Source organism: Accipiter gentilis, chromosome 30 (genome assembly GCF_929443795.1).
Source record: "Accipiter gentilis chromosome 30, bAccGen1.1, whole genome shotgun sequence".
Lineage (NCBI taxonomy): Eukaryota > Metazoa > Chordata > Aves > Accipitriformes > Accipitridae > Astur > Astur gentilis.
In genome coordinates, this window is record NC_064909.1 from 7744549 (window position 1) to 7763757 (window position 19209).

The 19209-nt window shown below is 38.0% G+C and overlaps 1 protein-coding gene across 6 annotated transcripts in view; it reads right to left on the reverse strand.

The window, feature by feature from the left end:
- Positions 1 to 19209, reverse strand: part of EML4 (EMAP like 4) — a 169913-nt gene that overhangs the window by 57883 nt on the left and 92821 nt on the right. For 3 of the 6 annotated variants that reach the window (XM_049834010.1, XM_049834005.1, XM_049834004.1), the window contains exons 2-4: positions 18894 to 19076; positions 7458 to 7587; positions 1657 to 1830 (exon numbers count right to left, since the gene is read on the reverse strand). In XM_049834010.1, coding sequence (XP_049689967.1) covers positions 1657 to 1830; positions 7458 to 7587; positions 18894 to 19076 — 487 coding nt within the window. Of the gene's footprint in view, positions 1 to 1656; positions 1831 to 2359; positions 7431 to 7457; positions 7588 to 18893; positions 19077 to 19209 lie in introns of those variants that run through there. The other 3 variants (XM_049834008.1, XM_049834006.1, XM_049834009.1) reach the window with 2 other exon arrangements.

The window sequence follows — 19209 nt, forward strand, 5'->3', positions numbered from 1 at the left end:
GATAGCACATTCTAAACCACATTAATGGCTTTAATCTTTTTGAAAAAAATGTCTGCAAACTTCTTGCATGAATAAGGCAAACTAGGTTTGGCCCAATACTACAGATGATTAAATCCATGAATTCTGATATAATTTTTCTGCAGTCTAATTGTAGCCAATTTACACTAATGGGAACCTGCAAGTTTTGCAGTCACTAGTTCATTAATTTCACACACATCTTAACCATGGAAAACATTTTCAGAAGTGATGTAGCCCAAATTACTCTTCAATCAGCTGATCTAGAGTCTACATATAGATACTGTCCTGCTAACAGTATCATACTTCATCCTGTCAGAAATGCTTTTTGCAGGAGTAAGTCCTGAACTGCAGCTTTAGAAATGGCAAGCTCCTTCCACAGCACCTCAGGAGGCTGAAAGGTCCTGTGACAAACAAGTTAATCAAATCAAGTTAAACCATTAGAAGACTAAAAAAGGCATTTATTTTTTTCCCTACACTGCAAAAGATTAGTAAGCGAGACTTCAGACAAACATCTTTACAGTGAGATACCAGGCAGGAGAACAACAGGCCACAAGTTCAGCTTCAGACAACTTAAAGAGTTTGTGCAAGACATGGAAACAGAGCCTTTATGGAGTGTTATAACATGCATCAGTCAAGTGAAAGTTGAAATATTTATTAGAGCTGTGAAATCGAGCAATGCAAGACAACATCATCTGTGAACTACAGTAAATTTCAGAATAAATTTCATTTATTTAAGGGCTTGTTTCAGTCTCCTAAATGTCAAACAGTAAAAGAAAATTTCACACCTCCCAAAACAAGAAGGTAACAATGAACTGAAAAAAACAAAAAGAAACCACACCGAGTGATCTGCATAGTTTTGAAACTCAGAAGTAATCACCCAAATCTTAAAATCCATTTCCTTGACTTAAAAAGGCATTAAAAAAAAAGTACCATTTTTCCTGTACCTAATTCCCACTAAAATGAGTGGGAACTTAGAGGCAATCCTAAATAAACTTCTACATTCACCCCAGTCAAGCAGTTCTATGATTTGGGTGTAAAACCAGAACTTCACTCATGTAAAGAATCAGAATAAAAGTGAAGTGAACCACCCTGCAACCTAGCAGGAAATGAAAAGGGAACAGCTGAAAAAAAAATAAATAAAAACATCCAAACTGCAGTCACTTTATAGAGTAATTTGAGAAGAAAAACTCCCAAAGGAAGAGTTGCAATGATACCAGTATTTAACTAATGCTGTTATGAGATGTAGTAAATGGCCATGTGCAAAATACACTCCACAACTCAGCTATGCCAGACAAAACCTATGAAGTGTATTTTGAGAAGGATTAAGTCAGAGTCATCGTTAAATATTTTAGAATAATGACTGATTAGAGGTAATCTACCATATTAGGATTTCAATCACAAAGAACAAAAAAAAAGCCCAAACTTTGTAATCTTAAAGATTTACTCAGAGAAAAACTGCATTTTTACATATTTGCTCTGTTGCAATGCATGTTGAATGCATGTTCTCTAGCACAAAAAATATCAAACATTTATTAACTTGATCATGAGATTGGAACTATTTCACATGACTTGTTGTCAAATATGAACTCAGTATCATTACAATAATTTTCTACTTCTGTACTGTGGTACTGTGAAAACCTTTTAGCTGGAGCAGAACTCTTGCTTTCTTGAGTTTGCCTGTGTGTTTGGAGAGTCTGTGAGGAGGGCTGGGGAGAAGGTGATGCTTGAGTTTGTGGACTTTGATCATTAGAATGAGATTCCTCTTTTTTTTCTTTCTGTCCTGGAGGTTTTTCCTTCTTTTTTTCTGTACCGCTGTAAAATAAAGTATAACATAGGGGGGAAAAAAAAAAAAGAGAACAAGCAAATAAATTAAAAAGGTGGGAGAAAACACTCTCTGTGAAAAGATGGGAGAAGCATGTAACAACTTACTATATATAATCACCAAAAGAACACTTTGATTAGTTACTCAATCTCTTCAGGTTAGTGTTTTGCTGAAATAAGATTTATTCACAAACTCCAAAAATAAAAAAGGTGAGGGAGGCATGAAGATTATTTACTTATTTTTACCATGTAGTTGTACTAAGTTTACTCTGATTTTAAAATGAATACAACTTTGATTTGAGTATGTCCTTCATTTGCAGGTGCTCCTACAGCATTCAAAGCTGACACAAGTTGATGCACCTCAAGTCTGGCGTCCCTCAGAAAAAAAACCCACCATCCTCTGGTTCAGCTCACTGCCTACCTTACTGTGCTGCCAGCCAAGGTTCAGTGCAAGGGAAGGGCAGGAGTGTGACTTGTATTATTTCCAATTAGCTTAAGCCTGCCATGAAACTATACCTACCTCTCTGTATTTCTGGACATGTGTGGTACCGCTTATCTTTGCGCTGTCACTGAAAGACTGAAATGCTGTTGCTGGTCCCTGGGCTCTCCCTGGCTGCACCATAGTTCAAAGGAAATCATCCCTGAAAACTCATTGCTGTTTTGATCTGTAGTTGACTAACATCAGACTGTCTTGCCACTTCTTTAATGCCTTCAGTAAACGACAGCTAAAAATACATCTTTATTTTCATAATGCTGTATTTATTAGGTTAACATTTTAAACAGCTTCAAATACATACCATTAACAAACTTAAATTCATTAAGAACCTAACCAATGGTCCACTAAGTAAACAGAAAGATTAATTAAAAGGCTCTTCTATCAAATAGCATGCTTTGCAATATACTGAATACCACAAACAATAGCAGGATCTGAAAAAGAAGAGTATTCTGTAGTACGTGGTCTATTTCTTTCTTAAGAATAAAAAAAAAATCTTCCAAGATAAATTTCTCAGTGAACAAACAAAGCAAGACACAAACATCGGCTAAAAAGGAAAATTTTTTCTCTTGGGTTCAAAGTAACCTGCAAAGTAAAAAAGAAGTAGTATCCTTCTGAAGGGGAGAATCCAGATTTCTATTCCCTCACACCAATTCCCCCCCAAATCCTTGTATAATCTTAATTATTTGTGTTTCCATTTACCTTTCCCCCAAAACCAATGAAAAACAGTAAGACAATATTAAAAATAAATGAATAAAAATGGGCCCCCAATTTTAATAAAACATTCATAAGATCCTCTTTTTGTTTCATTTATTATTTCAATTAAAGTATATCATCAACCACGGAGACAAAGCCCTCAACGCTTATATGAGTTCAAATTTTCTAAATGCTTCCAAAGAAGCATAGAAGAACAGGTAAAAACATATGCCAAAATACATTTATAGTGATCACTCAGGATTTCTTCTGTAAACCATGTTGACTAGTTAAAAATGTCAATATAATCCATCAAAGTTACATTTTCTTTTCAGAAAAACAGATGAAAACAAGACAGAAAGAGCTTTCACAGTTCTTCGAGGGCATATATGTGATCACAGAGAACAAAGCTTGAAGAACTGTGGGGTTTTGGTTAATAATTTATAGCCAGAAGTCCTTAATTAACTAGAAGCATAAAAATTACTATTTTTTAATCAGAAGACTTAGCTTGCATTGCTGGATGCAAAAGCACACTATGAAATCTTCATCTTTTTGCAGTCTCTGGCAAGAAATGCAGTATAGCAAAATAAATTTTTTGAATCTCTTGTCACTAAAGAAAACAAGAGTCTCTCTATTCCTACTCTGCCATGTACAGTCATAGACCTCTGCATTCACTCTCCCATATACGCAGGATTTCTCACAACAAAGTCCATCTACTAGGACAGAGGGGGGTGTGTGTGTTTGATTTTTTTAAAGAGATCATCTTTCAGGAAGACATGCTTCCAATTTTCCCTTTCCCTCTACTTGGGGATTTCAAAATACAGTCTAATAACAGTAAAAGAGATGAGGAAAGCAGGAGAGAGACTGCACAAATGTAATGACTTCCATAACTCCAGCTTGCAAGTCTACAAAGAATGGTCCTACTTGGTCAGAACAATGTCTCTCCTGGCACCATGCTCTGTCTCTGATGGTAACATAAAAGAGTTCAACAGTGGGGTCTTTACCTGTAGTCTCTTTCACCACACGTTTTGCAATATCCCACTTACAATGACATACCAGTAACCCTGCAATTCACCTCCGTGTTCCTCCAGCAGGCTCAGGTGAATGCCACCTGCTGATGGTAGCATACATCTAACTTATCAATTCAGTCTTGTATTTTCTGTGTTCTTACCCAAACTCATTTAGCTCACCTGATCCATCTCCTAGACACCACAGGTTCAGTGTGAGAATCTCTTCAACGTCTTCACTCAGCTTGCAGCTGTGGACTATCCATTTCACGCCTTTACCATTAGGCTCACTCCTTAACTTCCCTGCTGAGCCACTCTGGTTTCTCTTTGCGTTGCAGCACAAGGTATACCTTGGGTTCCAACATAGTGCTTTTATCTACCACCAGGTTGCAAGCAGGCTTCTTTTTTTGACTGCCATTTTAATTTGAAAGTAAATTATGTAGGTATGTGGCAGCCTGGGTATGGAATATCTTTGTGCTGAATTTATTTTGTTTGCTCACTTCTGCTAAATCTTCAGCTTAATTGTATTATGACTGGCTATTACAGAGTGGCTCTCCCACTAATACTTCTTCAACTAGGTCTTGTGCAACAACTGAAACCAAATCAAAACCAGCACCTTTTCTTGTGGGTTTCTAAAGACTAGTTGTTCTGGGAAGCAGTCATTTAATGCATCCAAAAATTCTTTCCAAATCCCAACCTGATGAGGCATCTCTTCAGTCTATATGTGAGTAGCTGAGAGCTATTACTATCTGCCCTAATTTTGCAGATTCTTTCATTTCACGCAGCACAATGTTTCATCCTTTGGACCACAACACATTGGCAGCTACTGTGGAGTGCTGTCATTCTGAAACATGAGGACTATTCTTACCAGAAGCTGTTTTCAGAAGAATGTTTAGTCCTAGGGAAAACGATCAGACAGGTCTCTGTGACAGTCACCTACAGTACGAAGTACAAACCTGGTTCCAAGTCTGGTGATATACAAGGTATGCAGCATGGTTCTTTCTTCTGAAGTGTTTCGACACCTCTATCACAAGTCTGTTCCAGACTATAGGGCTGAAATTTTCCCAACATGTACATGACTTAATTTCTGTCAATGGGACATCATCTACCTGTTGTTCGTGATACATTCCTGGGCTCTGGTTTTCGCAAGAGCTGCTATTTTAGCATACCTTTGTTAAAATGAGACATGCTGCTGTTGGGCATCTACTGAGCCATCACATCATCTCCATGTTGGTAGAACAAGGATTAAATAGTCTAAGAAATGAAACTGTTTATTCATAGAATAAATTCTCAGAGATGGCAGGTCTATAGAGGCCAGAGCCACAGAAATATACAATATTAAGACTGCATGAAACAGACACTAAACTTCAACAACAACAGTTTGGACACAAGTAGGCCACCTGTTATTTGTGAGTAGATGCATGGCTACATATATTTACAACATGAAAAGCTATAAGCAGGCTATGGGGTCTGTTTGGTAACTACAGCGTACTTCTACATCAACAGATGACCGAGTCCACCTGCTGCACCAGTTCAACCTCCAGCCTGAAGAAAAGCCTGGACAAGTTGGGGTGAAGCATCTCACAACCAGCTGATACTGTCCTTTGGCCTTCCTCTTTTTCACCATGACAAGAGTGTTAGAAATAAACATGTTTACCCTAACTTTGTTACAGAAATGGGACTACTACTGACATTCACTTATGTTTCTAATAGGAACACTATTTGGTACCGAACGGTTTTGCTGTTATTAAAAAAACGCATCCACAAAGCCCGAGATCAGGCATTTTCTTTCATCTTTCTTGAGTTGGTAATTTTACAAGAGGGCAAGTCTATATTCTTCCGAATACCAAACAAATTTAATGGAAGAACATATAAAGACAGGAGAGTGAAAGGAACTGCTGGAAAGATAACTGAAGAACGGACTTAGGCCTTCCTAAAACAAGCCTTGAAAAAGGGAGTCATGTATCTTCAGCTGCACTGGAAGCACAAAAACCTTCCCTGAACAGTTACTTGGGGGCCCAGGAAGAGTTGCCCTTTGCATATTAAGGTTTTCCTCTTTTGGCCTATCCAGGTCTCCTTTTAAAGACCTTAACTCAGATGAAAGGGATGCTGTTCTCTTCAGGCTGCTCTTCTTCTGTAGCCAAGTGTTGAGCAGCCAATGAATCAAGAAGGTGATTCAGCGCAAACGCAAGCTGAACACCACGGGAACCGGACTGGCTCTCATCAAAGTGCCAAGAGCCACAGTGGTAGAGATTAATGGAAAAGTGCTAACTAAGAAATACCTTCCTGTGGGAATGTCTTTTGTCCCGGTGCCTGTCGCACTAGTATAGAGACATACAGTGATCACTTTCTGATTTATTGTTGAAAAGTAAACCTAAGGATTCATTAAAAAGAAAGACACGCAATGCTACACAATGGAGAACAGCGAAGAGCAGGGCATTACCCTTGCTTTCCAAATTCCAAACGGCACTGGTTTGTTCCCAACTGTTTGTTCCAAACTGGTTTGTTCCCATACAGTTTATATTTGCATGCAGCATTTTTATTCCCTGAAGTATATCATTTCCCCGTCTTGTTGTATAGCACAGTATTTACATCCATGCTAGAAGATAAACCAGCCACTGAAGTTACCAGAGTACTCTACAAAGGCCAAGAATTTGTTCGCATCATTTACCACAGGTATACACTGGAGTATTCTCTGCCCTGTGGCTGTATCTGGCAGCCCGTTCTTCCCAACAAAAAGGAATAGGTGCAAAAGCTACTGATTAAAGAAGCCATGCAATCACTATTTAACAGACCCACAGAAGAAAGTAGTTACACAAACATTTTGTTTACTGTATGCAGCCGAAACCATTACATGGAGGGGAAAAAAATCTATGTTTGGTGCTTAGCTCATTTAACTTCAAGTACTCAAGCAGTGTTATTTCTACACATTTGAGTTCTGATACAGATATTCTTCGTAAGGACCAAGTAGCCACATTTTGGGTTAAGATCTTCTACACAAAAATGTAAATTTTTATCTTACACAATTCACTATTGTTTCATAGCTATTTTGCTACTGCCTACTATTTACACTTCAGACAATGAAGTCAGTTTTGTTGTTTAATTTCTTTGAAAAAAACCAACAAAGATGCAGATGAATACCAGAAGGAAAAATTTTCCATTTGTATTGGAAATACGTTTGCCTGTTCTGTCCCTCAGTGAAAATGCATTGTGGACACTATACACTATAGAAATACTCTCCATTTATGAATTGTTTTTAGAACACTGCTGTAAGCAGCCCAACAACGCGGTACATCTCCAAAGTTTATTTGTGCCTTACTAGACTTCAGAAAGCTCTGCTGAGGGTCATGCAGAGGTAAAAATCAAACTCTTGCTCCATTTGTTTGTTTAAAAAAAAAAATTCAATTTTAATAACAAGGCGGTACCTTTTTGCAGCAGATGAAAGAGTTTCTTTTCTGGCAACAGAAACAGATGAACTGTGGCTTGTTTTCCTGCTTCCTGTACTCCCATTAGTTATACAGGACATTGAGATAGCTTCTCGAAGGCTTGGCTGACCTAGAAAAAAAATAATATTGAAGAACACAAAATTTTACAGCTGTATCCAAAGATCCATCTGAAAAACCAAAAGCTCTCAGGTGTGGACCTGGTATCACACAGCAGCAGCCCCAGCATTCAAGACAACCATCTAGCCTGTATCCAGTGACATACGTTCATGAAAGCCTTAACCTAGGCAGCTAGAGACGGGAGACCTGGGACAGTAAGACAGGCAAGAATATCCTCTGATAGGGGTCAGCTTCTCTACTGCCATGCTGCCAGCAAATACTTTAATTCAGTGACACGCCACATCTCTTTCCGGTTGTGATCCACAGGGAGAATTAGAGACTACGGCTAGCCTTGGGAAGCTGGTTAGCTCCAACAGCCGTGGGACAGCAGATCTCATTATTTCAATTCTGTTGTTCACAACCATCACAGCTCAGATAACACTACATGAGGGTTGTTGCTTTCAATCTGTTTTTTACTAAAGTTCAAAGAAATTGCAGACAGAAGCCCTCTCTACACTGAAAGAATTATTGAGTTATTTAAGGGTTGTGATTCTAAGGATTCAAAAATCCAGTTTTTCAGCTTGTTTTCAGCTTTCCCTTCAATCTTAAAAAAGTATCAACCTTTGCATAATGTGCACTACAATATAGCTGTTAACGTTTCTGATACAGTTCACTCCATAGAACATCCAGTGTTAGCCACATCCAGTGAACATTACAGACTCCCTCTGGGGATGAATCAAGACTGTATTTGTGAAGAAGGCTGTTGTCTGTCAGATGCCCACTTCACTCATTGTAGAAGTTTGAAACTATGCAGTGAATGTGGGAGGGGATTGCAAGGAAGATGGGGGGGAGCGAAGGCTCTTCTATTTAAAGAGCTGAACGCTAGCCTGGCAATTGGCTCACAGACCATCAGGGAAATAGAAGGCATTTTACTCGAACCTGACATTTCGCCCTTTCCCATTAATTGTGTGTGTCTCCTTTTTTGCCTGCCTGTCTTATTTCTAAGGTCTTACTCAGGAAAGAGTTTGCCCCCTCCTCCCCCTGAGTGCTAAACTTGTGCTTTTGCCCTCTGAAACGTGGCATGCCCTGAAAAAATTCCTGGGCTAATCTCACATCAAGCATCCAAAAGTCAGTGGTTAGTTTTGATCCCATCTCCGTGCCACATCCCCATTTCACAAACAGCAAATTGTTACTGCATCACATGGGGTCACGATGTCCAGTCTCTCCGACTTCAGCAACAAGCACGAAGGACACGACTGACAGGAAAATAACAGTTCTGTGTTCATGGCAGGCTTGGAATAGTGTGAGTTAGATAAGGCATGAGGCCACACATTGAAGATGAAAGTGAGGAGTAAAAAAGCGGTCAGGGAGAATCAACTGCTCTGTGCACCGAGGGCAAACTCGCACAGATGCATCATTTGAACAATACCAGCGTTTGGTCCATTTGTCAGATCGCAGCTCTATCAGGCAGGCTAAGAGGCAAATTCTTGTTTTAAACAAGCAATTTACATATGAGAGATACCATCAAGGAGTATTAGATTTCAGAACTACTTGGATGAAGGCAGAAATAGGCTGACCTGCGCTAACCATATACTGCTTCAAACGCACCAAGCGGCATGTGACCAAATCTGAAATTCAGATCAGGAGAGCCAAAAGGAGCATGCAGAATATCCCCGGCAGAAATGAGAATAAAGGAAGTCTGAAGAAAGTAAAGACACGCTCAAATACAGAAACACTGCAAAGATCATTGTTCTTCCTAAGTTCTGCATAAATCAACTCAGTGTGATTCCTTCTAACCGGTACTTCTTAGTGACTGTTTTACTTGCAACATACACATTTGGAATATAGATTTTTATTTTAAAAGTTAATATGCTGTGCAAAACCTCTGAAGCTCAAGAGATTTTTACCCCCCTGTGTAACTTAGATGCAAGAACAAAAGCACATGAGCTTAAAAAGCACTTTTAGTATTAGAAGCCTATAAATTAGCTTCTTTTATTTTCAGTGACAAAGTTAATAATCTTCTTTGTGGAGATGCATAATATCAAGCCCTATGATTCACTCTTGAACTGCATACGACCTTAACATCTCCGTCTGCTCATCATAATAGATCAACGCCTCTCCAAGCAGCACTAGCACAACTTTCCAGAAACATGGATCAGGAGTCATAATAGTGGTAATTCTCAGTACAGTGGAGAAAGCATTCAGTGGAAAGTGTAAAGAACAACAGTGCTAAAGACAGGGTACAGGAACTTAATGAGACGGGGAACATATTTCTCAGTTTTCTCAAGTAAGGAGCACATGGCTATTTTGTGAGTAATTCCCCCTTCTAGGTACAAAAAGTGTTAGCTCCTGCTTACGTTCAAGGACAAAACCGATTACAAATAAAACTGTACATCAGTGCATACTCATGACAGGAACGTGCGCTGCTCCACGCAATGATGAATGCAATAATAACAAAAAAAGGATCCGTATGGCAGTTTTTGGGTTATTTGGTTTTTGGTAAAGTGGATGTTGATGGCAGATCTGCAGAGTACTTCCTAATTTCAAAAAGCGGCATGCAAAATTAAATTTGAGATGAAGATTTTTTTGAATCAAAATAAAAACAATTTTTGTAAAATGACTAACAATTATACAGAACAAAGACCTCTTGAACCATTCATTCCTTGAAAAGGTGACCAAAACATTTGGACACAGACCAAAACATCAATATCTAGGAAAAAAGCCACACTGACAGATTTTTTTTCAAGAGTCAAAAATATATCAGGCTTTCTTACAGTCCAGAACAAAATCTTGGTCAGTCACAGTTGAGAGGGCCACACTCAATATACAATAAAATGTAAAAAACCCAACCAAAACAATGGAGAAAAAACATACCCCAACCCAACCAAAACAAATAAAAACCTCAAACCCCAAACTCAACACCCCTAAGAAAAAAGCCCCCTTCAAGTCTCAGTATATATTCCTTTTTAACTAGGTATTCAAAAGTGACCTTTAGAATACTATTTTTAAAGGGGAAAAAAAATGAAAAATTCAAGAAATCATCTGCAATTACATGTAAAAAAAATGCATTTAAATTTTAAGCCGTGAGAAGGAAGGGCATGTTTAAGCCCTGTGCACATCCCAGGCAGTGGAGCACTGAAGCCTGGCTGTCCATGGGGTCAGAGACACACAACCGGGATCTTGCCAGCCAGGTCAGAAGCTCAGGGAAGCTGACCTACCAGCCCAAACCATGCAGCTCTATTCACAACTTTTAACCAGGGCATCTCTACAGTCAAAAGATGTCAAAAATTAACGCTATAACCTTCTTCACTGCATGATAGGCCTTCATAGCAGTCAAGCAACTTTGCTTCAGACCTGGGAAATAATGAAATGGCACAGAAGAACACAAATTCCAGATCAATAGACTAAAACAATTGAGTTGTCCCAGCACTTGGATTGCACATCTCTGCCAATATCATGTCATACGTCACCTGCTAGCATAAACAGTCTGAAATTTTTCAGACTGAATAGCACTCAGCTTTATCTGTTAGTTTGGAACAAAAGCCAGACATAAACTGAACGTAAAATGAAAGCCAGTGTATGGTGACCAGGATTAAAGCCAAATTGTCAGAGATCAAAGTGGAAAAAAATGTCTTTTATGGATAACGGATTCATCTCTGTTCTGATAATTTTCACAGAATAGTATCTGTTGAGTTCAAAAGAAGCATTTCATTAACATCTGTCAAGTACACAAGTGTGTGAATGAAAGATAAGTAGGATTAGAAAAAACAGACCACAATAAACCAAGAATCTATTTCCAACTCTTTATCAGCCTTGATTAGCTAACTGGGGAAAAACTGAAGCCAAGCTGTAAGAGACAGTGCTAGTTTTGAAAATGTGTGTCCTGTGATAACATGACAGCTTTTCTTTCCAAACATACATATAAGGTACTAGAGCTGAGGATCAGTTAGTAATTCTCTTTTTTTTCCCAAACCCCAAAGTTACAGGTTTTTATGTTTAAATATAGTTTATTATGTTATTAGTTGTATTAGCTGGAACAATGATTTGCTTAATAACTTTGTCTTTGCTGATACCCTGACAGGTGAACTGCCTTTCTTCCAAATTAAAATCTAACCCTTCTTTTTCTTCTTCAGGTAATTTCAATTTAAAGTTAAGAAGCTGCAGCTACATCAAAATAATTTCTCTGGACACTTCATTCTAGTGGATTTAAAACAAAAAGCTCAAGAAATTATGTGTTACAAAAAAAAAAAGATATACTGTATTTTTAGGCTTGACTTGTTAAAAAAAAAAAAGAGGCACACAATATCCAAGTCTTTCAACAATCTCAGAATACTTCATTTTCAGCAAAACTTGACAAAGATTTCTACATTTCAAGCATATTACATGCCTAGGGGTTTTGTGCAAATAAAACTGATGGGTTTAAGGACAGAAACCCAATTTAGTACTTACAAAAGAAGCATACAGCATGTGTTCAACCACACTATTAGTCACCAGAGAACCCACAAAGGTGAGCCGTAGAAAAACAGACTGAAATAGTTCTAAGTGTAGCAAAACATAAGATTTTATCTGCACTTCCTTCCTAAAATAAAGACATCAAAAACAAACTAGAAGTTATGACAAATCCTAAACTTACTTCAAGATGTTATAATAAATTGTACCGAAGCAACTAACTGTAGTCACTGCTGTTTCCAAAGTTTCAAAGGATGTCAAGTCCCTCAGCTCATGGAAGATGCTGGCAAAGAAATAGCTTGGGAGCACTAAGACTCTTTTAAAAAGACTACTGTATTCTGGAGGGTAGGGAAATATTTTCTTCAGCATTTTGATTTATTCAGCTACTTCACTTACACAGTAAGAGTCAAATTCTGATTGAGATTTCTTAAGTAGAAAAAAATGTTCTCTTCTTCTATCACATGAACAAACGTTACAGGTCAGGGTGAGATATTAGTTCTCAAATAATGACCAGTATAAATCAGGAAAAAATAATTCCATTCACTACCTATGGGTTATTCTTCATCTTGTTTAATAATCCAATTTTAAGACAAAATTAAGTTTTGACAAACTTTATTATTCTTACAATAAGTGTATCTAGCTGAAAAAACACAAGATGCTTTTCATACTTTTTTTAATTGAAGCCCAATTTCACAAATCTCAACTGACAACTGGCTATTAAAGACACATTATTTGTCATTTCCAGTTAAAAGCATGTTAATATGCAACAGTTTGAGAATGTATAGCCAATGCATAAACATCTTGAGATGCAACTGAGTCTCTCCCAATAGGCAGATAAATTAACTACAGTATTAAGAATAATTAGATATTTATTTAGAGATTTCCTATAAAAATTTTATAGCTGGTGACTTAACCTGTCAACGCATGCATTTCTAACTATAACTGATTCTCCTAGAGAAATAAAACTAGTTTTTCAGGTGTTCTGCTCTTAAGAGTCTAGGGGAGCCTGCTCTAACGCATGGCTCCTTGGGCAGGCATTTTAAAACCTACTACCCAGGGAAACTGAGGACTTCTTTGGCATGGGACAGCCAGTTGCTTCTTCAAACCACAGCCCTTCTCCTCCCTCCCTCCCACCTTATTATATTGCTATACTTTCCCAGAGGCACCATCTACTTCCTCAACCAACTGCCAAATGAGCTATACCCAAGCAGAGGAAATAAAATTTTAACTATGGTAATCTGAAACAATTTGATGTACTTTCGCAAACAGTGATGAAAGAGCTACTCTAGCGTTACAAACAACAAGCAGTTTTTATCTGAAAATGTTAGTGGCACCATTTAACTCTTCCAACATTGCAATTCTTAGTTTGAGGAAGCATCATGGAGAATGGCTGAGTACCGCTCAGGAGAATTTGCCTACACTGTTCTAAAAAAAGCACAAAAATGCATAAAATAGATCCAAAACTGTAAGAAACATATGGAAGAAGAATAAGGACAGTTACCACCACAACTGAAAACCACTCCTCTACAATGCCCTGAGTATGTTCTCCAATGAACAAGATTATTAGGTTACAGCAGTTAAAAGACAACTGAACTGTCTTCTTCTTCACTTCTCTTTCCTTAAACTTAGCTTAGCTCGTTAGTGACCCTTAGTTCATTAATGCCCTCTAGATCCAAATTCTTTGAATAAAGGAAAATATGTGAAGAACATCAAGAATAGAAAGTATAACAGAAGAAAAAGAAAATATTAAAGACAGAGGAGAAGATAGGAAAAAATGGGGAAGAAATGCAGAAAAAATAACGTTAATGCAGAAAGAACAGATGGCACTAAAACCAATACATGGAAAATCCATTAAGACCTCAAGAGTATCATTATTTGTTATGCGAGCATACAGCTTGCAGACTTCAATTGGACTATTCCCATGAGTAAAATGACACACGTACAAGCTTGCCAGGTTAGTTATAATATCATGGATAAAAGCCTATATCCTACCTCTACCATAAGCATTTTCCTGTCTACACTTCTATTTTCTGTTCCTTTAACATTTACTGATTAGACAACGTAAACATGACCCAGTTATTAGTACAATTCTGCGCATTAAAATGTGTTAGGACTAAAACCATAAATGCAAGTCTATCCTATGCTTTCATTAATGAAGCTTCCTGAACACGTGAAGTCAATTTTTGTTAATATAAAAGAAAATTACTTAATGTTATTGAAATGAAACCATTGTTGAGATACGGCAAAAATGACATCTGAAGTGCTTTGCTTACATTAGTGCAATGAGCTGGAATTTGATCGAAGATAGTACTTAGGATTTTTCCTATTGAAGATACACACTATTTCACACAAGAGAAGGGAGCAGGAAAGGAAGGAAAACTCTCTGGCTTCCTACAATAAAAATCCACTGCACAAGGGAAAAAGTATAAAATAAATTTTTAAAAAATCTGCATTTTTAGTACATGGCTGTTTTTTCAGGTCCCCAAGATGATTGCTTTAAGTAAAATAAATGCCTCTCAAGTCTGCCAGCCTGCATTGTCATGGGAGACCCTCTCTGCAAACTGCCATCCACTGCTTCAATTTCACTTTGTGAGTTGAGTCTGCATATGAGTTATTTTATATCAATTCTTGTCCAAGCAATAGGAAATGTTCGTCCAAAGGTTTAACCTGTGATGAGGCTCCTTCAGGTCCAGAAAAAGGACATGAACTCTTTGTTTCTCTACAGGCAGACATCAGATGTACTTTCTGGTAGATGGCCGCTTTTTCAGGCAAGAGCTCACACCCCAGCGACATGATTAGTCTGAGATATTTTACTGGTGCCATTGTGTGCCACAAACTTGTCTCCACACCCAGAGCCTGAGGGATGAATTCTCCTGTTACACACATTTTGACACCCTAGAAGATTTTAATAGGTTTACCAGCCACCAGCTGTGAGCCAATCTATCTTGCTGGCAGCTGCAAGTACCAGACTGCTTTATGCTTTCCTTTTCTTCGGTGTCCAGGTAATCTTTGTTTTTGGAACTTTTTGTGAATGTTAACAGCATCAATCATTCATCAACAGCAGAGACGTGTGGCAACAAGAGCGCAGTGCTGCCAAAAGCAAAGAACTTCCCACCAAAGAAATCCTTCTTACCAAGCCATCTACTAAGAAAGAAAAGGAAGACCGATAGAAAGAAAACATCCTCCCGCCCCCCTCCAAATGCACCCTCACGGTACGATCCCCACAAGCCCTGTAGCTGCTGGGGACCAGTTCCCTAATCAAGCCCTTTCCCATTTCTAATTCTCAACCCTATCTTTGGGCCTGGTAATTTCTCCTTTGTGTAGTTATTCTTAGCTGTGTGCAGAGATGGAGAAGTACTATTGTAGCCTTTTTATTCTGAAAAGATTTTCTCAATTTAGAATGACACTGCATCGAGAAATACTGAACAGGAAAACAAGCCACATGCAAACACTCCCAGTCTGCTCTTCACTGTGCAGTAACAGACAAGCACTAGGTCTGTTGCAATCCTTATTAGAGGTATTTCCCTCATACAGTATCCCCACTTCATACTTTACTCGGAGGCACTATGGTGGCTAAAAAAAATAATATCTAACCCTTTAGCTTTTCTCAAAAAGTTTGGAAATCACCTATCCCTGCACGAAGAGCAGCTTGCTTTTGAGACAGGGCAAGACAGATAAAATCATAGGTAGTAACCTCCTGACTGATAGCCAATGGGTTAGAAATAAAACTCTACCCATGCCCATGTGAAGTTTTTCACAGAAGACTGGACTAAGTTCAAAATAAGCATGCAACAAATGTAGGAAAAAAGAAAAACACAAGACTACAAGGATAATGCGAATAATTTTATCTTCAGCTATGGTTGCTTCAAAAAGGGATAAGAAAAATAAGCACAGAATTAGCTCACCAGATATGCAATGCAGACAAACTAACACAAAGGACGAAGAGATCTCTTTTTGTACTAAGTTGGGCTATGAACTTCAGAATGAAAAAATCAGTTGAAAAGTGATCAGGATTTGTCCCTTTCAGCATGATTCACGGTCTATTCACAGCACTTATTTTTAGCCTATGAAAAACCTCTCTTCAAAGACACTGCTGAGGTGGCAACAAGAAAAAAAATGGTGAGTTTTTAGAAAACTCATTTCAGCAACAAGTAGGAAAGACTCCTTCAAACTACTTTAGATATTGTCTCTTACTCAGATTAAAACTCTTTTGTTTGATGGAAAGATTCAAGATGGCTTTTTCTGGTACTATGATTCTTCTCAGTTCAGTTTATTTTAAAAGTATTTATCTCACTGTGTTGCCATACTTCACATCTCTCTCAATGTATTCAGAAATATGCACACATCTATCCTCTTTGCTCATTTATGTCAGCATGTATTTAAGGGCTGCTGTAGAGACAAATACTTCTGTGAATCAAAGCCTCAGCATTTTTTTTAAAGAAAACCTACCTATAATATTTACCATGAAAGTGCAATCGTTGTAACACAGAAATCTGGATTCTTGACAGGATCATGAACACCAAAAAGAGTTTTGGAGAAATACAATTACCTTTGCAGCAACCATGACTTGACTAGTAAGAGCCTGTTATGTACCCGTAAAACACTTCAAAGAAAAATTAACGACTTCCTTGAGTATTATTTTTGTATGACAATTCAGATCTTCTGCCAATCCTACTCATTCACAAAACTAATACATTTCTCTTTGTTAAAACATTTCAGAGCTCTTTACCTAATGAATGAGCTTAAAATATAGAAATCAAAATCAATCAAAAATAAATACCTAAGGTATTGCAAAAAGCTATGTACAAACTTCTTTTGAAATGTTTATTAAAATATTGATGTTTAAGTTTAAATCAATATTAATCTCAAACTCATTCAAGTCTAATTTTAGACTTTTACAAAATTCCACTGACTGTATGTGAACGTTTTCTCTTGTGATGTCTTTATACCATCTATATGCAGCTGATTTCATGATAAACAGTGAAGTTAATGTGTTGCCTGATGGTATTAGGTAACTGAACACAATGGGGACACATCTACCACAAATTAAATAGAGTGCCAGTTGGTCATAACTCATTTAAAGTTCAATGCATTAGCTCATATGTGTACATATCTACCCCCACCCCCATCTTTTTCTTCAGTTACACGCTACTGTTATTAACTGGTTGAGATGTAATAGCACAAAGCTGAAGATTTTTAGATATTCCACCCTCCCTCTCCCCCAAGAAATAATTAATTTATTTTTCACTGAAAAAAAAAATTCACCTGGAGAAGTTGGTATGGCTGGCCCCAAGACTCCCAAAGTCTCACTAAGGAGATGGCCCCAAGGCATTTTGCAGAATACTGCAAGTTTGCCCTGCCTGTGCACAGAGTTTGCTGGGTATTAGACAGCTCCAAGCCAAAGGTCTTTAGCCGTGTTTGTGCATATTCCAGCTCCTCTGCATTTAAAAGGGAAGAATACGGTCCTATGTTGCACACGTTTTGCCCACAGTTTTCTACTTGGACATTTTCTTTTTATCATAATGGACAGCAGACAGCAAAGAATGATTTAGTTGAAATACTTGCTAGAGCTTTATTTACAAAAAGTTAGAGAAGTAAATCTCAATCTTGTTTAGGCCAGAGATGCATATTGGCTAGATAAAAACTGCGTTTATAAGCAGGGATGACAACAGTCTACCACTTAGTAAGCAAGAGAGAATGGCAGGATGCAGAGCCCAAGCCAATTAAGCACCATCACTTCCTTCCATCTGGCAGAGAGACTGCAAAAACACTTAAGGAATTTGATCTCTCTGCAACTCCTAAAATAATTCAAACTTTCAGCATTTTCAGCCTGTATAATGCAGCCACCCAACCAAACATAGGCTATGATGTGTCAGTTCAGTTTTATACTGGCTTTGGTGTAATGGGTGTACTTCAAGGATGAAATAACACGGATTGAGCCCAGACAACACTGCACTGCATGGTTTGATGGGGATACATGCATTTATGGTGAACTGGAACTGTGAATTACCTGAAATATGATCTAACCTTTTATTTAATCAAGAGGCCTAATATATACCACAAACATATATAGCTACAGTTCTCTCTGAACACACAATTTTACATTGGAGTAAATTCAAATAACTAAATTCAATTAGTCCTCTGGAACAGAAAAGGAAATGTCCACGGGAGGGGGGGGTGGGGGGGTGGGGGAGGGGGGGGTGGGGAGTATGTAAAAACTAGTGCAAAAAGCATCTAGTTTCTCTACTTTTAAACAATCCTGTATATTTCAAAGTTGCAATGTAAAAGTTACTAGCTACTAACCAAAAGAGATATTGCTGAATGGCTATATGGCCACTTCTTACAAGAAACCTACTGGTGGTTGAGTTATCTCTGTAGATGAAGAAAAATTAACTATATTCAGAACGCTTCCTTATTTGGTGGCAATGTGTTTTGGGTTTTGTTTCATTTTATTTTTAATTCAGGAGCAGGGAGAAATGTAGCCTCTAATATGCTCCTTCAGTTGAATAACTTCTAGGTGAAGTCAAAGCTGAGACTCAGAACTGCCCATAGGCCCCAGAACACCCTGTGGTAGGTTAAAGACCGCAGGTGTAAAGCATTTCACCATTTAAATTAAAACAAGAACCTTTTAACAAGAAGTAAGATAAACTTTCAGCAGTGTTAAGTACATAAAAATGTTAGCAAACAGCGTATTTCAGATATCTATTAGCCATATCCTATAAAACCACTCTTAAAAAACTAACCCCTCCAGCTCAAAATATACCTGCCTTTCCAAATGAGATAGAAAAGGGAAAAAAGAAGCGATCAATGGAGAACATTCTAAATGATAACATTCTCACTCTAGAAAGAATTTACCAAATACGGGCTTACCTTTACTTGGTGCTGATTTTCTCACAGAAGCTACATGGTCTTCGGAGATAGCAAGACGCCTTAGCACGTCAGCCAACGCTGCTTTTAGCACAGTGATTTCATCTTCTTGTTGCTGTACTCTCAGCTCCAGGGCTGAAAGACGGTCCTGGACATCAGACGTGCTTGCAGCTGAGATGCTGTCATCTGTACAGCGGGAAAGCAGAGTATAAAGAGACATTTAACTGTTTTGTTCTTAACTAAAAGCCACAGAAAAAAAGCATGTACAGCATGAGTATGTCTGTCCCGTCACTTTGAAATACTGAAGACATTCAAACAA